This window comes from Rhinichthys klamathensis, unplaced genomic scaffold (assembly GCF_029890125.1).
Source record: "Rhinichthys klamathensis goyatoka isolate OS25496 unplaced genomic scaffold, OSU_Roscu_1.1 h1tg000001l_1, whole genome shotgun sequence".
In the NCBI taxonomy this organism is placed as follows: Eukaryota; Metazoa; Chordata; class Actinopteri; order Cypriniformes; family Leuciscidae; genus Rhinichthys; species Rhinichthys klamathensis.
The window spans coordinates 2,633,370-2,658,682 of record NW_026606555.1 but is presented as its reverse complement, the minus strand read 5'-3'; the positions used below and the strand labels follow the sequence as shown (position 1 = coordinate 2,658,682).

The 25,313-nt window shown below is 39.2% G+C and overlaps 2 protein-coding genes across 4 annotated transcripts in view; one reads left to right on the top strand and one right to left on the bottom strand.

Moving 5' to 3' along the window:
• Positions 1 to 4,752: 4,752 nt before the first annotated feature.
• On the bottom strand, positions 4,753 to 6,838 carry LOC130081961 (serine/threonine-protein kinase pim-3-like). The gene is made up of 6 exons (XM_056246735.1): positions 6,749 to 6,838; positions 6,042 to 6,092; positions 5,562 to 5,940; positions 5,205 to 5,381; positions 4,869 to 4,957; positions 4,753 to 4,785 (listed from the first exon to the last, which is right to left on the bottom strand). The coding sequence occupies exons 1-6, from the start codon at positions 6,818 to 6,820 to the stop codon at positions 4,774 to 4,776; spliced, it is 780 nt and encodes a 259-aa protein (XP_056102710.1). The 5' UTR covers positions 6,821 to 6,838; the 3' UTR covers positions 4,753 to 4,773.
• A 2,765-nt stretch (positions 6,839 to 9,603) lies between these two features.
• The window catches only part of ankrd6b (ankyrin repeat domain 6b), a 66,163-nt gene continuing 50,453 nt past the window's right edge, over positions 9,604 to 25,313 (top strand). For all 3 annotated transcript variants that reach the window (XM_056246432.1, XM_056246377.1, XM_056246488.1), the window contains exon 1: positions 9,604 to 9,757. The gene's annotated coding sequence lies outside the window, so the exon portion shown is untranslated. The remainder of the gene's footprint in view (positions 9,758 to 25,313) is intronic.

Below are 25,313 nucleotides of genomic sequence, written 5' to 3'. Positions count from 1 at the left end.
CGCTGTGTTAAACATGACTGTAACAACTGGCAATTGCTGCATCTGAGCCCTGTTTGTTTGTTTTTGTTTGTTTGTCTGTCTGTTTAAAAAAAAAATAATAATAATATAAAAAAAAAAAGAAAAAAGAATGCAACGGGAGACCATAGGGAACTCTGTAGATCCTTCTATGGTCCTCTGAAAAGGAGTTCCAGTTTACCACACCTGATGACAAAAGAAGTATGTGTAAAACATGTTTGCATTTTTTTCTTTTTTTAATACGAAATTTTCTGGTAGCAGTGTGTCTTCAGTATTAATTTTATTAGTGGTGTGCCTCCACAATATTTTTTTTAGCAATTAAAAGAAACACTTATTGCCTAAAACAAAAAGCATTAGTCTAGTGTAGATTATATTATGATGATTAAAATAATTTTAGCACTAGAACCTTGACTTGAATCACAACTTAGGCCCAGACATAGATAAATGGACAACTAAGAATCTTGCATTATTCTGAATGCAGCGATGTGTGGGATATGTGTGGGATATATGTGGGGGGAAATAACGTTAGGCCTACACGTTGAATGTTACAGATTGGGCTCCCAAATTACCCTAATGTTTACCCTTAACTTTAATTAATAAAGAACACGTTAAACATCAGTTCAAACAACCAACTGATATTATTTCCTTAGCCTAACGCTAAACTAATTTTATTCTACATTTTAGTTCGACACGGGTACCAAGGCAACGTTCCGACGAATTTAGTGATTCATTGGGCTAGCTAGCTTCTTATTTTTTTCTTATTGCCCGCCAATAGTGATCCATGAAGGCATGCCTTCACGTGCTATCAGAAATTAGATATTTATAACTTCTGAAATCGTAATTACGAGCTCATTAAATTCAAGTTCGAAATGGGAGGGTGTTCCTGCAACGTTAAAACATGTTTTAACAAGGAACTCATTACAACAAGGCAACATTAACTTATTAGACCGTAAAAAACTATTGCTACTTAACTTTAAAAGAGGACAGATAAGTTTTAATAGATTATCAACTCTAGAAACAATACCAAAATGTGTATGAAAATGACGGACACATTTAATTTTAAACGGTTATCTGTGGAAAATATTCTTACCGTTGTCTCTAAACGAACTGCCATCTTGCCACTGATCTATCAGTGCATCTTGCCAACTAGCCTACATCTTGTTCTGACATATCGCGTGGTTCGGTGTGATTTGGACAACTTCAAGTTACGCCCCTCTCTTGCAGTCCGCAGACAGACCCATCTCACCCACAGTGGCAGCTGGCACACCTAAAAATAGTCCAGAATAATTTTTTAAGTCTTGATAATCTGAGCTCCCTGAGAGCAGCACATATCCCAGGCATCCTCAACACGGGTGTGGATATGCTGTCACGGGGCAACACTCCTCTAGGCGAGTGGTCCCTGAATCCTCAGACGGCGCACCTGATATGGAAAGTGTTTGGTGAGGCTGAAGTCGACCTCTTTGCCTCGAAGAACAACATTCATTGCACAGTTTTCTTCTCGAAAAGCAGGGATGCGTTGGCCCATTGTTGGCCCAACCGCCCCCTTTATGCATTTCCCCCCGTCTCAGTGATACCCCAGGTTATCGAGGGGGTCAGGGAGAGCAATCTTGTAATCTTTTCACAAAACTGACAAAACCTTGTCAAACAGTCAAAATCCATCAACATGAGCTACTTTCTGACATTCTAACTGAAAGTGGGTGAATATCAAAATACATGATAGAAACATTTTGTTAAACCACTTACAAGTGTTATGTTGACAACACTATTGAAACAATTACTTTTTATTACAACCTTACATGAATAAATAGGCCATTTGGCCCTGGACTAATAGGGTATTCTATTTGTCCATTCTATTGGCTCTATTCTATTTTGAAGACTTGTGCTGGCTCACAAATAAATAGTATGGGTATATTATACATTTTCTGAGTCATCAGAGTGCCTTGAGTATTGAAGTTGTTGAGTTTTGTGTCCCTGGTGTTCTTTCATGCCACAAGGATAAAAGAAAGCATACAGTTTAGGCGGAAATTGTGAAATAATGTGTGTTATTTCGGGTTTAAAGAAGTAATGTGACCTCTGTGTTTGTCAGACAGATTCAGTACTGGGCTTAAATGAAAGCCTAAAAGGTCCCCTTTCCAACGATACCAAGCACCATAGAATATTGACAATATCCCTAGCATGAGCCTAAACCAGATATACACCAGATTTCAAAAACGGAATTTATTTTAGGGGGTTAGTAACTTCATTAGCTGAAAAAAGTGATTTCGCTACCACCCCTGCACTGCTATCGTGATTTTTCTACTACTAGGGGTGTATACCTTGCTAAAAAACAATGATAGGATTTGTCCCCCCGATGATACCGATCAACCCCTCTGGCTCATGGACTAATACTGGCAATGATGTTGTGTCATTAAGAGCTTTCTTCATTGAAAATGATCAGCATCATGGGATTAAACAATTGAAGAACAAAACAATAAAATAAGAGGCAGAGGCAAGCACAACATACTGATAATTTTGTCAGCACAACATACTCTCCCTGCACTGCTATTTTAATGAAAACTATGGAAAACTTCACAGATCTTCACAGATAAAAAAAAACAAAAAAAAACAAGACATGTAAATATGTATGTTTGTGTACATACAGGTATGTTTTTAACTACTTGTTTTCTAAATAGAGAAGTCATGAGACATATAGCTTTAAAATTGTTTAAAGGAAATGTCTTCAAAAGGTCTTTATATGGTAAAAGCTTAACCACCGTTTCATGAATATGTCTGAAGGCTATTGTTATTGATTGACCTGAAGGCACTTCATTTGTTCAATAAATTCTGTAATTGTAAAACATATTTTTGTTTTCTTTTAAGATTTTGAGAAGTTTAAATAGTTTAGAACATTTTATACATGGCTAACTTGTATGTAGATTAGATTGTATGGATTAAAATAACTTGCTCTTTAAATGGTTCTAAATTGAGTATATCAAGCAGGGCATATTTAAATTCTTTGCAATTTCTTTTTGCAAAAAATCATAATCCTAAACTGACTGGCTAAATCTCACACTTATTTTTATAGGACAATTATTTCAGTACATATGGTGAGTTTATGTATGACATTTAAAGCAACTTGCAGTTTAAATTTACTTGAGAACTAAAGTAAAAGGGTTAGTTCACCCAAAAATTTTAATTCTGTCATTTACTCACCCTCATGTCGTTCCAAACCCGTAAGACTTCCGTTCATCTTCGGAACACAAAAGAAGATAGTCTTAACCCTTGTGTTATGTTGCGGGTCAATTTGACCCGTTTCGATTTTCAAGTTGTTGGAAATACTGGTTAACCTTTGTTTTTTTTCTTGATATTTTGTGACTTTTTCTCATTTATCATGATGAACATGCATGCAAAGTTTCAACATGCTGATGTGTTTTGACATATACAAACAAAATTACTGTTACGTTCGTGATGTTTGCGGGTCAATTTGACCCTCATAGACAACCATTCAAAAGCAACTGTACAGACACAAAATAAAAACATTTATTTTCTGTATGTCAGGGCACTTCAACTCCAGTTCTAACGTGCAAGTGGATCTAAAAGTGCTCTAACCCTAACCAAACACACTTGAAAAAGCTAAAATTACAGTGTTCAGAATTATTTGCAAATTACAGATGAAAATCTTTGTCAGACACAGATAGTAAAATAAGCTCTCATTTCAATATTCAAAATATCTAAAATACCTAGCTTTTAACCAAAACTTTTATGTAGGATTTTCAAAGGAAGCTTCACAGAGCCAAAAAATAAATAAAAAACATTTATTTGATGTATGTTTTTGTTATGTTTGGTTTCTCACTTCCCAGTGAGTGAATAATGAAACTAGGAAAATAGGTCTTAGGAAACTAGGGAAAGTTAACTTAGGAAAATGAAAAAATTTCATTATACAGCAATTTTTTTTTTGTTCAGTTACGATGTTCAAAGTGTAAAATGTAAAAAAAAAAGTTAAAAAAAATTTATGCAAAAAAATCACTATACTGTTTATTTTCCAATTTTTTCAAAACAAAACTGTTTTAAAAAATGTTTTAAAAACATTTTCATACATCATATTTTCAGATATCATGTTTTTGTAATGTTTGACAAATGTTGATATTAAAAGTTTACAGTTTGTATCTAAATCTTTGTTGTTTTTCATAGTGTGATTTTTGAGGAATTGTATTGAATCCAATTAGGGTCAATTTGACCCGGTCCATAAGGGGTGTACACAGAAATCGAACAGAACTTTAATGAAATCTAAGAAATTTCTGTCCCTCCATTGATGGTCTACAGAACTACCACTTTGATGCTTCAAAAAGTTTGTGACGAGATTGAAACCTAATCCATATGAATTGACCGGTTTAGTCCAAATTTTCTGAAGAGATGTGATCGCTTTATATGACAAACAGACTGAATTTAGGCTTTTGTTCACATATAAACAGTCATCACACACATTGGTTATGGTAAATGGAGGCTCAACCATGCTTCATAAGTCAAGTCAATGTAACCTGCAATGAAACTGCTGAAAAATCCCCACCAATAACACACAGACCATTTCTCAAGATCAGGTACACTAATATTATTTATATAAAATATTATTTATTGATCTAAACATCCATTGGATCTACAATCCACTATTGATCTGTGACATCCAGTGCAGGATCCTTTGGAGAGCGCCGTGGCAGAAGCAGCTTTCACGGGAACTTCACGGGTGGCTCAGAGAGGAATTCTGACATTCCTCTTAATGTCTTATTCTGTGACCTGAAACAAACAAACAAAAAATCTTTAAAATGAAAAGTGAATATATCTTCAAAATCATTTGTAGCTGATCTTAGGCTCATTACCTTAAACCATTCATGTTGAAGGATTTTCCTCAAACAAATCCGTTGTCGTGGACTATCCTTCAGGAGGGACCGAATCAGGAGGCAGCATTCTGTGCAGAACGATAGAAGTGAGTCAGATTATTACCTTATACCCCTGCTGCCTTTGTATTAAGCTGTAAGATTCGACTATTCAATACTGTATGGTCAGAAAATCAGGAAAAATTCGTGTCTTGTATTATCCACATTATCTATCTTTTAGAAAGCCACTTGGCTCAGGTGTTACTTTTTCCTTGTTTCTTTGTTTTGTATGATTTAAATTACAGTTGGTCTTCTTTGTTGTAATGAATGCCATCTTACCGTTTGACAAGCCAGGCTCAGACCAGATGTCATCATCAATCATCTGCCGGTCTCTTGGTTCTGGAAAGCGTCCACACACCAACAGGAATAAGAGCACTCCCAGAGACCACACAGTAGCTGGTTTACCGTGGTACTCGCCCTCCGCGCAGTACTCAGGCGGGCGGTATTTTAGAGTGCCTGCAGGAAAAAGATTTGTCTGATGGGTAAGTACCATAGCATGTTTTCTCGGTAAAAACATCTGGTGTTTTTAATTAAAAAGAATGCTGCCTCAAAAGTGATATATGGTTTATATGATACCAATTTAACTAGTCACTAGAACTTAAGTCCCAAACTACAGGTTTGATTCATAATTCATACCACAGAATCTTTCATAGCCAGATTCCTGCAGGAGATCCCCGCACCCGAAGTCAATTAGTTTGACCTCAAGCGTGTCTGTGTTGATTAGCAGGTTCTCCAGCTTAATATCACGGTGAAACACTCCACGGCGACAGCACATATGAGCAGCCATTGTTGTCTGCGCAAAAATAAATCGTGCTGTGTCCTCATTTAGGATGCCTCTGTGACAAGTCCAAAACCTCCACAGATCTTTACAAGGCGAGGGACGCTCCAAGACCATGATATATTGGTCAGGCTGGTCCTGCCAGTCCAGCAGCTCGATGATCTCTGAAACTTTAGGGCCCCTATTAGCAAGGACTAAAAGGCCGATCTCTAATGGCAAGGGTGCGGGATGACCAGGCTGGAAGAAAGATCATTGTTATTTGAAGGTGTTGTCATTATGTTAACATGTTTTAATTTGAAAACAGTGAAAAAACAGCATAGCGAGTGTAGCTTACTTACAATGTATATGTATTTCATGTTCTTCGGCTTTCTGGCAATTTTCACTGCCACCTGATCAACCAAAAAAAAAATAGTTTTGTTCCATTTCTAACATGTCAAAAGCAGAAAATAAGAGAAGAAATACACACTAAAAGACTTGAAATGGATATAGTGAGACAAAACAATTTGTTGGCTAAATATTGTAAGAAAATAAATGACAGGAACATCTGTCTGTCTGTCTGTTATTCGCATATCTCTCGAACCTTTAGTCTGATTGATTTTGACAGGTGTCTTGCTACGGGCACGAGTAAGTGCAGTGCCAAGATTGACGTTGTTTGGATTAGAAATGCAAAAGATGTCGGTAAATATATCGGTAAAAGAAGCACTTAGAGGGTTGTGGTTTAAAAAGAAACATTCTGACATAAACACTCTGTCAGCTAAACATTACGGTTTACTTCTGAATATTATATTTTATTCACGGCCATCATTTGTAGTTTCGGAGTTCACTGTGTCACTGCTCCCTGAATCGTGTACTTCAATTTTCCACATTTATTGTATGTCATTATATCAGTATTTGCTTTCTACCATACACAAATAAAAATGTCACTGAACTTTTGTTGTGTAATTGTAACAACATTTTGGTGTGCTTTGGTGACACTCAAACACACCAAACCAATAATTACTAAAATTACAGGCACTTTGCACTAGTTGTAAGAAAATGACGATACCTCAAGGCCATCCTCCAAGCGTTTCCCTTCATAAACAGAGCCAAATCCACCCTTACCAAGCATTCTGCCCATTTCATACCGGCTCAAAATGTTGTCTGTAAAAAGATTATTCATTTTAGTTGCATGGAGAGCAGTGAGTTTAATGTTTGAGGTTATGGCCGTGAACTCACCCTCAGTGGTCACGTCTACTCGGTTGTTGTGACCCGGTGCTGGACTGGGATGGACTGGAGCTGGAGGGGTTTGAACCTGCTGATCTTCAAGACCACTGGATAAAGCTTCCTGAAGACCATGATCCTCTAGAGCACAGGCACTGTACTGTAGAGCGTTTTGATCTAAAAGCAGGGACATGGCTTTGATCAAACTTTTGGATTTTGATATTGGTGTGATGGTGTTAATTTGCAGTGGTATCTTGGTCTGAGCTACCTCTCCGGTCACAGTAATGAAGAGATGGCAGCTTCTCAAAACTATCCATCCTCCTCCTCTTTCTCATTGGCCTCTCATTTTCCTCACCAACAGGCTGATGGTTTTCAGCCGCATCGGTGCTGGATGTTGTTGAGGATGTGCTCTGATGGGAGTCGCACACCTGAGCACTGCGAGAACTTTGTTTTCGCTTTCGGCCAATGATAAAAGTAGTCCGCTTGGTTTCATCTGTGTTTAAAGATATATGACATGTCCTTGGAATAAAAATCTGATCATGGCCTTGATCTAACTTCAACTGATTTCTGATCAAATGTGTGATGGTGTGGATTCTTAACAAATTGTAATGAATGACACTGGGTTCCCATTAATGGATACTCATATCTAGCTGAAAATGATGTAGACTTCCTGATGTACAGAGCACTAATACACATAGATAGAGCATTTACACATTCTCAACTGGTCATTGGATTTACCCTCAGCGTGTCTCTCACTAGTGGTTGCAGTGGTCTGATCCTCCACTTTCTGACCCTGACCTGAGCTACTGCTCCAGTGAAGAGTGAGGAGCTCTCCAAAACTACTCTTCTTCCTCTGTCTCTCCTGACTATCACTTTCCTCATTAACAGGCTGATGATATATATAGAGCACATGGAAGAAGAGATTTGACCTTGATTTCTTCCCATATCACAATAAACAAAGAACATTTCAAACAAATGCACAAAAAGGTGACAAAACTATCCAAATATGAATATATATTTAAATTAATTTGTAGCTTATTGGGGCCAATACCTGAAACCAGTAATGGAAAGGTGCTGGACTGTGGTGCATTGGAGCTGAAGGGGTTTGAACCTGCTGGTCTGCAGGAGGAAGGACTTCAAGACCACTGGATAGAGGTTCCTGAAGACCATGATCCTCTAGAGCACAGAGAGAATCTAAAGCAGGGAATATCAAACAAAAGCATGTTTCAATCAAATAATAATACTTATTAAACATTGGATACTCATATTATGGCTAATTCGTCCGTTAAAATATTACATTTTTGTCAACTTTTATAGTTTTTTAAACAATCCTTGTTTAAATATTCATGACATGTCTTGTCAAACTTCAGTGGTATTTTGATATAATATGGTGTGGTAATGTGGTAACTAATGACTCTTCGGTGATATTCTCCAATAGTCATTTGATTTACCCTCAACACTTCTCTCATTTATCGGTGCAGTATTCTGGTCTGAGATGGTGCCGCTCCAATCACAGTAACGAAGCCTCACAGACCTATCCATCCTCCTCCTCTTTCTCTTCGGCATCTCATTTTCCTCACCAGCAGCACTAACGGGTTGATGGTTTTCATCCGCATCGGTGCTCTGAAGGGATTCGTACACCTGAGCGCTAGAACTAAGCTTTCTCTTCAGTGCCATGATAACAGTTGTCCACTTGGGTAACTCTATCATATGAACTGCAGAATAAGCAATGAGAAGACTGAGAAAACTGACAGTATAAGGCGTCCCACAACGTTCTATTTCTTTATGGCGTCATCGCATTCCTGAGTGACACTTTTCGAATGCGCGCGCGTGACATTGTTCACAGCTGAGAAAAGGCTTGTTTTATATTCTTACCTCAATTATTTGTTATGTAGGCTATATTTAGGAAATGTTTCTATTCATAGGCGGAGCGTGTGTAAGGCTGGGGAAGGATAATGCTACGGATAATCCTTAATAAAAAAATAACTAGGGCTTTGGGCAAAAATGCACCTGCACAAAACTAAATCTTGTATAGTGAAAATGGAAATTAAATGAAACAGCGTTAAATGAGCATTGTAGCCAATCACAAACATACCTGATGATTTCTTAAACGCAATGGCCAATCCGATTTAAGTTAGAATCCCATCGCCACTAACTAAACCCTCGAGTTTTGTTCCCCAGTGAGTGCTCGAGATCTGCACAGTTCAAACTCAAATCCTCTCGTTATAATTTAACTTGTAAAAAAAAGTGTAGACTTTATGTAGGCTAAATATATTTATTGTACAGTCAGCTTAATCGATTTAGAACTTTGTGAGATCGCAATGAAGATGAGTGACACGTTAGTGATTAAGGGAGTGCTTTTATGCACGCTTTCCAGGCGATAATCCATTCATAATTTGAAGGGAAAAAAACGTATGTTTTACTGCATTAGGTAAGGCAATAGGCTATGTTAGAGATAGGCAGAGTCTGGGTTTATTGCACATTAATCTGACAATAAATGTGGCACACCCAGTTTTTCTTATGCACACCCAGTCAGGACCCTGCATCAGTTACCACCACCCACCGTCAGTGTCGTCTGATTAATAATCATCATATAATCCTTCGCCATAGTAGTGTAAATGCCCTGCATGGTTGAGGTGAAGTCTGTCTCTTCACCGCTGGATGGCACATACTAGTACTACTCCCTCTTCTCCTCCTCCTACTCCTCCTCCTCACTTCATTGCGCAGTTTGGATCATGTTTATCAAGCGCTCCACTTTTCCCACGCGCCTATTTGCGGGATTTTGCGCGTTTCGTGGGAAATTGGTATAACACTGTACAAGGAAGAGTTCAAGTGACCGTGTTCTGTGTGTGAGGTAGGTTTGAATGAATATTAACATAGTTTTACTTTGTTTGCTTCGTTTTTGTGTGTGTCTGTGCTTCACTGCTGTTTTAAACCGCTGTTTCCATACAATAATAACTTCGGGATGTTAGGAGCATACGAGAGCTGTTTGTTAAGAGGATATCTCTATTGAATAACAATCAGGCTGACGTGCTGTGGTTGCTGGGACAATCCTTCTCAAGAATGCGCTGGACAGAGCACTAACACACACACACACACACACACACACACACACACACACACACACACACACACACACACACACACACACACACACACACACACACACACACACACACACACACACACACACACACACACACTCCTGACTGAAAACGTTGTCGGTTAAAAAAACAAAACAAAACTAAAAAACATTATTTACTTTATTTTTTTAAACAAATGATTTTGTGTGTGTGTGTGTGTGTATCAGATTTTGCTCACTTTTGGGTATGGTTAAGTAGCCTAGTTACCACTTCTGACCTCTATTGTTTTAAATGACATTAATGATGAAATGCAGCTCATCCAGGACAAACTTTGGCATTTAAAAAACATTATCAACTCTATTTATGATGAAGCATTTTCTTTTCGAGCACAAACTACACACAAATCTGGTTGTATGCTTCATGATACAACCATAACATTCCCTTCCCCATTCACCATGGTAACCAACACACCATGAAACCACTGCTTAAAATACAGTACTTGCTGTACCAAAATAATATCATAATATACAATAATGTACTATATTAATATATTTTACTGCATGGTATCAGCCACCAAGTTTATTTATAAATGTAATTTATTATGATTTTACATTAGGAACGATGATTACAGTCTTAAAAAGGAAGGTTCTTTATTGGCATCGATGGTTCCATGAAGAAACTTTAACATCCATGAAACTTTTCCTTTCCTTTCCAGTTTTCAGTAAATGTCTGGCTAAGGTCATAAACACTTTATTTTACATGTCAAATCTGGTGCTCTTTTAAAGTAAACTCATCCACAGCCTTGTTCAGTTATGAGTTAAGAGTTGAGGCATTTAGTGACTGTAGTGTCTTAAATGCTTTGGGAGACCCTACATTGCTTTCATAAATAGCCTTCATCTTTATCATTATCATTTTTCCCTGAGATTGTTTGTCTTAAACCCTTTGTGTGACGGAGGGGTTTGTGGCTCAGATAAAGGGTGTGGTGATATCATTCAGACTCTGTTTCTGGTATTGGTCTTCTAAAGTACATATCTTATAACCCATTTGAAACCCATCAAGTGTTTACTTTGTAAAACTCATAAATTACCACCACCATCATCATCATCATCATTATTATTATTATTTGCTGTAAAATATGAGAGACACAGATCTTCAAATCATTTTGCTTAAGTTTCAAATGGTTTTGAAACGAAAAATATTAAGTGATTTTCATAGTGTCTCACCATAGAAATGAATATTACTCCATATTATTTACATATTTCAGCATATCATGTCCTTTAGGCCGCCTTAATGCCTTAATGGATGAAAATAACACCAACCACAAATATAATATTCATTAATATATACTAGTTGGTTCTCACAGAAACATGCCGTCGTCATATTTCACCCAAAAAAAGGATGGATGGATGGATAGAATTAAAAAAGTAAATCATATTTTGCATAACTTTAAATTATATGGAACTGAGTTTAATTGACATGGAAACAAAGTCAGAAAATTGTCTTACATTTTGAAATATGAGATGAACATGTTCTTGACAGGTTTCGTGAGATTCACCCTTTTTTTTTGGGGGGGGGGGGGGGATAAAACTAAATAATTTAATAGATCTACTCTATGCCTCTGAGCAACACAAACTCCAGACATTTCCTGGCAAGAACATGGGTCCCCCCTCCAGTCCTCTGAATAGAGCTGAAAAACGAAACTCTTGCTGTACGTCGCCACAAGGAGAAAGCATTATGACTAACCATCACGGGTATAAGGTTTCAAACGGGGAAATAATCAAGACCTCTTAGGAAAAGGTGTCTAGAATAGCCGTCCCCACAAGACAGAATAATTGAGGGTTTAAACAGTATTTTAAATATGATAATATGGCACTCTGTAGAGTTAAATGATTTCCAGGGCTTTTAGCTGTTGCTCGCAGAGAATGATGTCATGATTAAATTCGATAAGTGCACTTTTACGCTCTTCACCTTCCTCTACATCATACTCGTGTTTCTCTCTCACAGGAGCATAACAACGTTTACTGGTGTTCAGATGCGTGTGTGATGTCTCTGTCGGTGTTATGAAGAGGAATCTGATTAGCGGAGTTGACATGTGGGTGATGAGTGAGAGATGACGGAGGGCTGTGCGACTGTTGATGGACAAACTGTCTATCAGCTATAGACAAGCACTATCTTGCACAGATGCTGAAGAGAGATAGCGTTAGGGGTGAGCGGGGCACAACCTCACGCGGAGTGGTAGTAACACACTTGTTTTAAAGGGGTGGTTGATGATGATTTCACTTTTCTAACTTTAGTTAGTGTGTAATGTTGCTGTTTGAGCATAAACAACATCTGCAAAGTTACGACGCTCAAAGTTCAAAGCAAAGGGAGATATTTGCTTTTAAAGAAATCGTTTTTTAAGGACTACAACAAACGGCTGGTAGGGACTACAGGACATTCCTCCCAGGTTAGTGACATCACTAACCCTAAAATTTGCATAAACCCCGCCCCCGGGAACGCGATTTATAGATTATCATGACAGAATATGCTAATCAGTGACTAGAAGATAACTACACATAAGCTACATAAATTCATCAACTAACCATTCAGAGACGTCCTGTTGCATTCTACTAGCCTGGGAAAACCCAGACAACTTCCGGCAAATTTGGATTTGCTCTGAAAGTTAGTCTGGCAAAGAGCGCATTCAAGCTCATTTCCAATCCGCCGAAATCGAGGCACCAATCAGAAGCGTTGGGGCGGGCTTTACACGATGACGACAGCGCTGGGATTTTGAAGCAGATTTTGTAGCCTACATTACAAAGATGGATGCCGCCGTCGAACATCACTCGTTCCAATCAGCCATCGCGTCTGTTTTAAGCCATTTAAACGTTTCCTTTTAGTTAAAAACCGAGCAAAGACCAACACTCGGAGATGTTTCTCCACCGCTCTGCATACGTCATCTCCTTCATCGCTCTGATTGGGTTTAGGTCTATCCGCGACGTCCGTTGGTGACGCCCCTCTGGAAATGATTTGTCTATGACGCTTTACCAGACCATAACTCAGTTACAACTGAGAATGCTCTGGTTTTAACCAGGCTAGCATTCTACATGTTGTCACTTCTTCTCGAGTCTCTCCATCATTGTCTGACTCCGGTTTGAACATAAAAGGCTAAAAGTTTTTGAAATTTTCAGTGCATGTCTGCGTGAGGTAAAAGGACACGAGTTGTTGTAGCTCCGCCCTCTTCTTGAAAGGGAGCAGCAGCTCATTTGCATTTAAAGGGACAGACAAAAACGGTCGAAAAGTGACAACTTTAACATGCTATATAAAAATATCTGTGGGGTATTTTGAGGTAAAACTTCACATACACACTCTGGGGACATCAAAGACTTATTTTACATCTTGTGAAAAGGGCGTTATACCACCCCTTTAAATACTTCCTCACATGCCAGCATGACCAAACTTAGTGCATTTACTAGTTGCCATATCAACACTATATAGAGAAAAAAATTGCGCCAAAATAATGAAATGTTTGGAAGATTTCACTGAACATTTATTTAATCATTGGAAAAGTTAATTTCTTAGATTAATTTTTCATCTCTGTTTTTTGTGTTTATTTCAAATGAGACAAATCTGGTATTATTTTAATCTCCAATCTGTTATTTAGCAGTTGATATAGCTGCTATATATGCCGTATAGCTTTTCTTTTTTTTTCGTATAGCAGTTTGTTGTCAAACTGGAAAATGTTTATTTTTAATTGTTAAAAAATTACATTATTTTATATGAAAAAGATAAGAATTGTATTTTATTGAGGAAATATTTTAGTTTGTCTTGTTTATTTTTTTGATTAGATGAGATAACATTATAATCTGTCATATGGTCATGTTACAATGTTACCCCACCTATGGGGCATGTTGTCACATTTCACTTCCATTCTTTCGGGGTAAAAAAAGTATACACTGTATTAATTAAACAAAACCACATGATTGTACTAGACGTGTGAAATTAATGTGGGAATAAATAAAAACTCTGAACCCTAAGTGGATTTACACAAACTGAGGAAGTCGAGAAGTGTTAGGTTGTGCACCGCTCTCCCTTACTGTTATTTTCTTTATGACCTCTAGAGATGTTGTAATCATATTCCATGATTGCAAATTTACAAATAAGTACACTGTAAAGTGTGATTAGTTGAGTTTACTTTAAAAAAGCCAGAAAAAGAATTGCTTTAGGAAAATTAAGAGAATAAGCTTCACTGCAATTATAGAAAAGAATTGTTTGGTATATAAACAGTTTTCCATTCAAACTTCAATCCCATTTTCTGATCTCTCACGATGCGGGAACCCCGTTGCCCATGCAGACATGCAGTATGCATCCAGTATACTGACTGGTTTATGTGCTCTTGAGTCTGTTGTCACTGTTAGTAAATAGTTTTGTTACTAAAAGTGTTCTTTGTGTTTGGAACACATGCTGGAGATCGCATGAACCGTTCTCCGCATGAACTCTTGAAGAGTTCATAAAACGGCGTTCACATCATCCAAACGAACCTGGATGCGCTTCAGAAGGGCTAGTGTGAATGAACATTTAATCAACATCAACACTCACAAACTCAGAGACTAGAGCCTCATTCTTCCAAAGAAGTCAAACGACCAAATTCAGTGGCTAGTTGCATGGGTTGCTTAGAGTCTTAAAAGTTAGTCTTCTCATTTTTTGGTCCTGAGTCTCATTCAAGTCTAATTTGAATTGGAAAAAGTAAGACGGATTACCTTTTATCTGACTGCTAGTTGGTCAAACTAAAAAAATTAAAACACGTAAATTTACACAAGTCCTAACCCTTGTGCTGTGTTAAAAACCCCTTTTGTGTTCCCGGTCAAAAATGACCGGCCTTTTAAAAAATTGCTTGAAAATTTCTCGTTATGCAATATTATCACCAAATATTGGATTCAATCTTTTTGTCAACTTGTTTTCTTTCAATTTGCACAGGTTTTTTATACATTTTTGGAACTGATTAATTGTAGGCCTCATTTATATGCGCATATGCATCTCTTTTGAGTGAAAAAATCATTATTTGTGGATGAATTTGTCAATATACAACACTGTTTATCACAATGGTGTTCTTTGAGGTTTAACCAGGAAGTTTGTTTTGAAATGCTTTTATTTTGAACAAAATGGCACAAAGTCACACATCTAGCATCTGGACCAATCAGACACAATTATTCATCATATTTAATGAATAAGCCAACATACGCCTGAAGACCGTAACAAGCAGAGGTCCAGCGAGCTCAGAGATGCTCTCCCACTGATCAGTATCAGCTTTATCCCCTGGCCGACACTATAGTCCAGACACTGGTGGACCTCAGACACATTCCAGGAGGGGGAAGGAGACCTCAGGCCAGAGGGAACACTCCTTCATGGCCGTAAAAAAGGACTCTTCTCCATTCATTCATCGAAATCCAGTTACATGTGCACCATGCTCAAGACAAAGGATCGTAAAACTTTCCCTCTGAAAGCTTAAGGTAGGCCTACCATTGGCTCACAAGAAGATAAAGGCCATTGTCAGAGTGACCTCCCTCTCTGTTTTCTTCTTCTTCTGGTTGCTGTTCGTGTGTTCGACATCCAGTCCGACCGCCTGTCCTTTCCTCCGGTATTCATTTCCTCGACCATAACAGTAAGGCTAACATCGCAAGTTCTTCATTATTTCTTCATTCCACGCGGAAGAAATTGATTGCAACTCCAACACTATCGACTCCCAGAACCATCAAGACTTTCTCCTGAGACTGCATCTAGACGCTCGGCCAACGGCTAAAGGCATTGCAAGTATCGTACATCAAACTAAATAAAGAGAGGTTTAGTTTTAAGCTGCGGATCCCTTTCCCCAGTGTTAAATTAACACTGAGAGTGTTAAATTAACACTGAGAGTGTGGATTATATAAACTCTGAGCAAAGAGTTAAATGAACACTGAAGCAGTGTTAAAGTTAATGAGTTAATTAAGTGAATAACTGAGTGATGATTGAGCATTATTGAAGACACCTGATGTTAACGAGCAGAATCACTGAAGGAGAAAACCGTAATTTTTAAGTCACCATTATGGAGATCAGTGCTTGGTTTAGTTGGGCTCTTGACCCTTAAATCATTATCTTTAGATTTTGTTTGGCTGCTGTATGTGAGTTATAACAGCCAGATGAACAAATAGAAAAGGTGATCTGATGGTGTTGATTGTGTTTTAACATAATCATTAATTGACCTGAATCACTGAACTCATCAAGAGCATACATTCTGAGTTAAATTTACCTTATGGATTTTAGCAGCACGGTCATTTTTGAGCATACCATTTTTAGACTTTTCAATGAAATCCAAACGATCCAAAAAAAAAAAAAAAAATTTTTTTATGTAGGCACACACAGACATCAAGAATTAGCATATACATCTCAGCAATGGTGACAAACAGATCACCTCTGAACATAAGCTCATTATTTATTCATGCAGCAATGCATGATGGGAGCCATGAATGAGTTTTGATTGGTGGCACCCAGAATGCACTGCCACATGCTTTATAATTGTCACCATTGTTGAGATTCACAGGCTGATTCTTGATGCCTTTGTGTCTTAAAAAAAATTGTATAAGAGAAACTTTTAAAAAAATTATTTTGAATACATTGTAAACGTTAAAAATATTATGCTGTACAAGGTCACTGCTGCTATAATTAATAAAGTAAACCTAACTCAGAAATCAGGCTCTATATGAGTTCAGTGATTCAGGTCTAATGATTGTGATAATGATTGTGTTAAAACACATCCATCACCATCAGATCACATTTTCTATTTGTTCATCTGGCTGTTATAACTCACATACAGCAGCCAAACATTTTTGCTGTGTACTTTGAAGAAAGAAACTTATGGTTTTTTCAGATGGTTAAATAACTTATTTTGCATAGCTTCATTCCCTGTGCTGTCCCGGTTGTATTAACTTCCCCTTTTCCCTTCCCATATATGGGTGATTTGTGTATGTGTTTGTGTAGATTAGTTATGTGTTCGTTTAGTTAAATTAAACTTTTGTGTACATTCATGCAAGCTGATTCTGGTCCCTTCTTGTAAATCAACGTCAATTTAACGCGATCACTAGCCTGGTTAAAACCAGAGCATTCTCAGTTGTAACTGAGTTAGGGTCTGGCAAAGCTTCATAGACAAATCATTTCCAAAGGGGGCGTCACCAACGGACGTCGCTCAAATGCCTCTGGGCGCGATTGGATAGACCTAAACCCAATCAGAGCAATGAAGAAGTTGACGTATGCAGAGCGACGTTGGTTCGTCTGTTATAGAACAACTTGCTGACACTGATTAGCTACTTGCTCTACGTTTATTTAAAATTAACAGCAAGACAACTAGTCGAGTATAAACAAGGCTTTACTCCGTGTCAGCGCGCGCTCTGATCGGTAAAGGGGCACAGACCTCTCCCGAATCATCTCCAGCACTCAGCCTCCGATCGCACCACTAACTCCGCCTCTGTTTCCCTCGTAAGCTGACATTCTCTATGATAAATTAAAAAATATATATATATTTTAATAACATGGTTTTGGCGGTTATAGAGTTCTAATGACAGTGTTCAACTTTAACCGTCACACCCCTAGTTCCACGGCGGCATCCATCTTTGTAAATGTACAAAATCTGCTTCACCGTCGCTGTGCTGCCGTCATCGTGTAAAGCCCGCCCCAACGTTTCTGATTGGTGCCGCGATTTCGACGGATTGGAAATGGGCTTGAATGAGCTCTTTGCCAGACTAACTTTCAGAGCAAATCTAAATTTGCCGGAAGTTGTCTTGGTTTTCCTAAGCTACGCGATCACAGCTACATGCTAAGAAAGAGGGTTTTTTCTGTGGCCATGAAAAATATCCTTTCTGAGAGTTGATAGACGATCAACTGAGTGTTGGCTGGATGAACAGATTCATTGATTGTAATATTAATCCAGCTACATCAAGTTAATTTGATTAACTGATCCGATCATCCGAATATTTGCAATCAATTATAACGAGTTATGATTATATTCATATTTTCTTTTTGAGTGAATTTGCTACACAATTGTGTTCCGGGTCAAAAATGAGCGGCCTACAAAAAATTACTTAAAAATCTCCTGTTTTGGTATATTATCACTAAATATTGGATTCAATCTTTTTTATCAACTTGTTTTCTTCCAATTAGGATTGGTTTTATATTTATTTTTGGGACTGATTGATCGTAGGCCTCGTTTATCTGAAGATGAAGTAGTTCATCTCTGTAAAAAAAGAAAGCCTGTAATACTCAAAATAGTTTGTTTGTGTACATGAATGTGTGTGTGTCTTTGCATAAACCCACACATGCACAGGTCTGAGGCCTTTATCTTTGCAAGCACACATGCAAATATGTGGACATGAACATGATGAAGATGCTCTGAACACTAAATGTTTCTCTTAATTTCGATCTCCCCCATTCATATTCAATGGTTAGTCATTTTTGATATAAGCTCAGACCAATAAAGCTTACAATCAGTCAGTTTCAAAAATAAAAACAAAAAGATTGAATCCAATATTTGGTGATAATATAGAGTAATGAGAGATTTACAAGCACTTTTTGGCTGGCTGGTCAAGTTTGACCGGGAACAGGCCGGTCAAAGTTGGATTAAAACTTACTTAATAAGTTTTAATCCAATGTGATAATGTCTATTAGCATTTTCAGGAAAGAGAGAATCCACTCCGGATCAAAATGACCTGAACACAACATTGTTTTAAAATAGTGTGTGATGGGTAGGTTTAGGGGTTGGGTTAGTGTGTGTGGGATGGGTAGGTTTAGGGGTTGGGTTAGTGTGTGTGTGATGGGTAGGTTTAGGGGTTGGGTTAGTGTGTGCGTGTGATGGGTATGTTTAGGGGTTGGGTTAGTGTGTGTGTGATGGGTAGGTTTAGGGGTTGGGTTAGTGTGTGTGTGATGGGTAGGTTTAGGGGTCGGGTTAGTGTGTGTGTGATGGGTAGTTTTAGGGGTTGGGTTAGTGTGTGTGTGATTGGTAGGTTTAGGGGTTGGGTTAGTGTGTGTGTGATGGGTAGTTTTAGGGGTTGGGTTAGTGTGTGTGTGATGGGTAGGTTTAGGAGTCGGGTTAGTGTGTGTGTGATGGGTAGGTTTAGGGGTTGGGTTAGTGTGTGTGTGATGGGTAGTTTTAGGGGTCGGGTTAGTGTGTGTGTGATGGGTAGGTTTAGGGGTTGGGTTAGTGTGTGTGTGATGGGTAGTTTTAGGGGTTGGGTTAGTGTGTGTGTGATGGGTAGTTTTAGGGGTTGGGTTAGTGTGTGTGTGATGGGTAGGTTTAGGGGTTGGGTTAGTGTGTGTGTGATGGGTAGTTTTAGGGGTTGGGTTAGTGTGTGTGTGATGGGTAGGTTTAGGGGTTGGGTTAGTGTGTGCGTGTGATGGGTATGTTTAGGGGTTGGGTTAGTGTGTGTGTGATGGGTAGTTTTAGGGGTTGGGTTAGTGTGTGTGTGATGGGTAGGTTTAGGGGTTGGGTTAGTGTGTGTGTGATGGGTAGTTTTAGGGGTTGGGTTAGTGTGTGTGTGATGGGTAGGTTTAGGGGTTGGGTTAGTGTGTGTGTGATGGGTAGGTTTAGTGGTCGGGTTAGTGTGTGTGTGATGGGTAGTTTTAGGGGTTGGGTTAGTGTGTGTGTGATTGGTAGGTTTAGGGGTTGGGTTAGTGTGTGTGTGATGGGTAGTTTTAGGGGTTGGGTTAGTGTGTGTGTGATGGGTAGGTTTAGGGGTTGGGTTAGTGTGTGTGTGATGGGTAGGTTTAGGGGTCGGGTTAGTGTGTGTGTGATGGGTAGTTTTAGGGGTTGGGTTAGTGTGTGTGGGATGGGTGGGTTTAGGGGTTGGGTTAGTGTGTGTGTGATGGGTAGGTTTAGTGGTCGGGTTAGTGTGTGTGTGATGGGTAGTTTTAGGGGTTGGGTTAGTGTGTGTGTGATTGGTAGGTTTAGGGGTTGGGTTAGTGTGTGTGTGATGGGTAGTTTTAGGGGTTGGGTTAGTGTGTGTGTGATGGGTAGGTTTAGGGGTTGGGTTAGTGTGTGTGTGATGGGTAGGTTTAGGGGTCGGGTTAGTGTGTGTGTGATGGGTAGTTTTAGGGGTTGGGTTAGTGTGTGTGGGATGGGTGGGTTTAGGGGTTGGGTTAGTGTGTGTGTGATGGGTAGGTTTAGGGGTTGGGTTAGTGTGTGTGTGTGATGGGTAGGTTTAGGGGTCGGGTTAGTGTGTGTGTGATGGGTAGTTTTAGGGGTTGGGTTAGTGTGTGTGGGATGGGTAGGTTTAGGGGTTGGGTTAGTGTGTGTGTGTGATGGGTAGTTTTAGGGGTCGGGTTAGTGTGTGTGTGATGGGTAGTTTTAGGGGTTGGGTTAGTGTGTGTGTGATGGGTGGGTTTAGGGGTCGGGTTAGTGTGTGTGTGATGGGTAGTTTTAGGGGTTGGGTTAGTGTGTGTGTGATGGGTAGGTTTAGGGGTCGGGTTAGTGTGTGTGTGATGGGTAGTTTTAGGGGTTGGGTTAGTGTGTGTGTGATGGGTAGTTTTAGGGGTCGGGTTAGTGTGTGTGTGATGGGTAGGTTTAGGGGTTGGGTTAGTGTGTGTGTGATGGGTAGGTTTAGGGGTCGGGTTAGTGTGTATGTGATGGGTAGTTTTAGGGGTTGGGTTAGTGTGTGTGTGATGGGTAGTTTTAGGGGTCGGGTTAGTGTGTGTGTGATGGGTAGTTTTAGGGGTCGGGTTAGTGTGTGTGATGGGTAGTTTTAGGGGTTGGGTTAGTGTGTGTGGGATGGGTAGGTTTAGGGGTTGGGTTAGTGTGTGTGTGATGGGTAGTTTTAGGGGTTGGGTTAGTGTGTGTGTGATGGGTAGTTTTAGGGGTCGGGTTAGTGTGTGTGTGATGGGTAGTTTTAGGGGTTGGGTTAGTGTGTGTGTGAGGGGTAGTTTTAGGGGTTGGGTTAGTGTGTGTGTGATGGGTAGGTTTAAGGGTTAGGTTAGTGTGTGTGTGTGATGGGTATGTTTAGGGGTCGGGTTAGTGTGTGTGTGATGGGTAGTTTTAGGGGTCGGGTTAGTGTGTGTGTGATGGGTAGGTTTAGGGGTCGGGTTAGTGTGTGTGTGATGGGTAGTTTTAGGGGTTGGGTTAGTGTGTGTGTGATGGGTAGGTTTAGGGGTTGGGTTAGTGTGTGTGTGATGGGTAGTTTTAGGGGTTGGGTTAGTGTGTGTGTGATGGGTAGTTTTAGGGGTTGGGTTAGTGTGTGTGTGATGGGTAGGTTTAGGGGTCGGGTTAGTGTGTATGTGATGGGTAGTTTTAGGGGTTGGGTTAGTGTGTGTGTGATGGGTAGTTTTAGGGGTCGGGTTAGTGTGTGTGATGGGTAGTTTTAGGGGTCGGGTTAGTGTGTGTGATGGGTAGGTTTAGGGGTCGGGTTAGTGTGTGTGTGATGGGTAGTTTTAGGGGTTGGGTTAGTGTGTGTGGGATGGGTAGGTTTAGGGGTTGGGTTAGTGTGTGATGGGTAGTTTAAGGGATTGGGTTAGTGTGTGTGATGGGTAGTTTTAGGGGCTGGGTTAGTGTGTGTGTGTGATGGGTAGTTTTAGGGGTTGGGTTAGTGTGTGTGTGATGGGTAGGTTTAGGGGTCGGGTTAGTGTGTGTGATGGGTAGTTTTAGGGGCTGGGTTAGTGTGTGTGTGTGTGATGGGTAGTTTTAGGGGTCGGGTTAGTGTGTGTGTGATGGGTAGGTTTAGGGGTCGTGTTAGTGTGTGTGTGATGGGTAGGTTTAGGGGTTGGGTTAGTGTGTGTGTGATGGGTAGGTTTAGGGGTCGGGTTAGTGTGTGTGTGTGATGGGTAGGTTTAGGGGTTGGGTTAGTGTGTGTGTGATGGGTAGTTTTAGGGGTCGGGTTAGTGTGTGTGTGATGGGTAGGTTTAGGGGTTGGGTTAGTGTGTGTGTGATGGGTAGGTTTAGGGGTCGGGTTAGTGTGTGTGTGATGGGTAGGTTTAGGGGTTGGGTTAGTGTGTGTGTGATGGGTAGGTTTAGGGGTCGGGTTAGTGTGTGTGTGATGGGTAGTTTTAGGGGTTGGGTTAGTGTGTGTGTGATGGGTAGGTTTAGGGGTCGGGTTAGTGTGTGTGTGTGATGGGTAGGTTTAGGGGTTGGGTTAGTGTGTGATGGGTAGTTTTAGGGGTTGGGTTAGTGTGTGTGTGATGGGTAGTTTTAGGGGCTGGGTTAGTGTGTGTGTGTGATGGGTAGTTTTAGGCGTTGGGTTAGTGTGTGTGTGATGGGTAGGTTTAGGGGATGGGTTAGTCTGTGTGATGGGTAGTTTTAGGGGTTGGGTTAGTGTATGGGGAGAAAATATACAGTTTGCACAGCATAAAAATCATGATGTCTATGGAAAGTCCCCATAAAACATGGAAACCCAATATGTGTGTTTTGATAAAAGTTCAGAAAGGTATACATAATTTTATGGTGTTGTCTTGGCCAATAACAAGCTGAATTTATTATTTTGGAAGTTCTTGGCAGTTAAACAAACGGCTCATTTCACAATGTCCCAGTGTGCTTTTCTGTTGTTTGAGCATTAAGCTTTACAAATACAATTTGTGTCTAATATTCTCCTAAAAAGTTGAGAATGTTTTTCTCTTTTCCTTTGGGGAAAGCATGAAACAGCTGTATCTATGAGCCATGTATCAGGTATGTCTATGGGTAATGTTTCAGGTTGTGAACAGGCCATTGTTTAGGGTTTGCCATTGTCTGGGTCTGGGACTGTATATAACATGAGAAGTCCTCCTATATAACATGAGAAGTCCTCGTCCCGGGAACCCGTCAAACACACGGATGTCTGTAGGAGCAAGTGTGGCTGTGGTGTTGAGGATCTGTCTACACTTGCTCATGTCAGCTCTCCTCTGAATTATTACCATAGTGCATCTGTGGCCCTTTCAGTGGTCATCAATATACGTCATAAATCTCTCTACTGACTTTGAAGTTTTAGACTTGAAGGACTGGGGGTTTAGACTGTAGCTTTGTACATTTCAAAGCACTTATTTAATCAGGTTTGTATCATGTGGAAACAGTTCCAGCTGTTGATGCCGAATTTAAGGAATTAGTGTTAATGCTGCATAGTGTGTCTTGGGATGCCAATGATTCATCAACGATCGATTAATTGTCAATACTAATTTAACCCTCTGGGGTCTGAGGTGTTTTCGGGGTCCTTGAGATGTTTTGGCATGCTCTGACATTTGTGCATTTTTCAGTTGCTTATAAACATATTAATGGCACAGGTGAAATTACACTCTATATAGCACACACAGGGCTACCATTATATGTGAGCAACATGTATGTACATGTTTGTATTTTTGAGAGAATATTGTTTATGCGTGGTTATTGAAAAAACTAAAAAATAAATTTTCTAATATATGGCCACAAATAACATACTAAATATCTGTCCACAAGACTTTTGACTAGTGGATGTTGTCGCCTAGAGTATTTGCTTCAAATTGATCTGAAAATCATTCTGGCTAATCATTCACATAAAACAATAGATTGTTTTAAATTGTGAAAAACATTTTTTTGTTTGCAAAGGCAATATGCGGATGGGCGGATCGGCCCAACCCCCTCATGAATAATTAGGCAGTTCTCACCTGAGCAGACTGCATACTAATGAGCCTTTCATTCAGGGGTGTCACACAAGAAAGAATGCAAGGACAATATATATATATAAATAAATAAATATTTATATACACACACACACACACACACACACACATATATATATATATATATATATATATGTGTGTGTGTGTGTGTGTGTGTGTGTATATAAATATTTATTTATTTATATATATATATATATTGTCCTTGCATTCTTTCTTGTGTGACACCCCTGAATGAAAGGCTCATTATATATATATATATATATATATATATATATATATATATATATATACATATATATATATATATATATATATATATATATATATATACATATACATATATATATATATATATATATACAAACAATCAAAATATAAATGAAAGCCAAAAGCACATTTTTAGTCACACATTTTAGCCATCCACATACCATTTTTAGCCATCCACCGCGGTAAAAATAAACCAGTCGCATTTCAAAGTCGTACGCGAAATGACCGCCAGGTGGCGCAAAGGGACATTTAGCAAAACGTAAGTGGGGCTAATGTCTATTAACAGTAGCCTAAGGATGAAATACTACAAGTTATGGTAATTTCCAAATAAGCCTACAACAAATTGTTGGTCATACAGATAAGATATAATCTTTTAAAACTGTAAAAGGTTAAAGTAGGCCTACACTCACAGGCTAAAGACAAAACGTTTTCTCGCTCATGTGAGAATCAAACGTTTGGTTATTTCTCAGTAACAAAATTCATAGCCGAGCGGTAGAACTGATGGTTCATCATCAAGATGACACAGGTTCAAATCTCGCACAAACATGGTCTGCTGTATATTTTATATTTATTATTGCAGAGAGATTTGTCTAGCTCTAAAACTCTGTTACACCATACAGTTTTGTTTTATATAGGCTATATATATTTTTTTATTTATTTATTCCAGGCTCTCACGCCACCCCCCCCGATTTCTCACGCTGAAGTGTCAACCCGGTCGGTCAAATTCCTGAAAGATATAGTTTATCTATAGATCTACCTGTTGAGCCACTCGTGATCGACTAGTTATACCGTAAATTAGTTAAAATATCCCGTAATCTATTTAGAGCGAGCGTGCATGCGAGACAGATATTGTGCTCCAAACCGTGCGCGCGCATGGCAGAGAGGTCTGTTCCCTACAACCTAGAGTTTTTAAAAACATGGTTTTAAGTAAAGTGTGATTTGCCAGGGGGGACTGGGATTTCCTTCTGGTCTAAACATCCCTACTTCTGCTGAATTATTTTAATCCCCACACCCCTCCCTCCACAGCTAATCAATGCTATAGGCTACTTCACCAATATCAAATATATAAAATAGAGATATGCAACAGGCACGTTTAAACGAAAAACAATAAAATCAAAACCAGCGTTTCAGTTGTTCATTAGTTCCAGTGGCCTTAATGCATGCACGGCTTTTCAAAATTTCACAAAGCGTGTTGAGATTATTTTGAATGAAATATTGAAGTTTATAATTAAGTGTTTTGGCACACCACGCCGAGTGACCCTATGCATTTTTCTAAAGTCGGGTTTTATTCTGGCATCGTGAGTTAGTGTTCGACAAACGCGGCGGCGCGTTCATTTAGATTAATTTATTTATCTCATTATTACAGCTAAAATAACTTAATAGGCGACTCCGTAATTTTTTGGTCATACAGATAAGAGTAGAGTAGCTTACATCGTTCAAAACTGT

Coding starts and splice junctions, on each gene's coding strand:
- LOC130081961 (XM_056246735.1), bottom strand. CDS start 6,820: ATGGGCAGAATGCTTGGTAAGGGTGGATTTGGCTCTGTTTATGAAGGG. Junction 6,093..6,748: donor GCTTGGAGGATGGCCTTGAG/GTATCGTCATTT, acceptor TTGGTTGATCAG/GTGGCAGTGAAAATTGCCAG. Junction 5,382..5,561: donor TGGCTATGAAAGATTCTGTG/GTATGAATTATG, acceptor TTTTTCCTGCAG/GCACTCTAAAATACCGCCCG.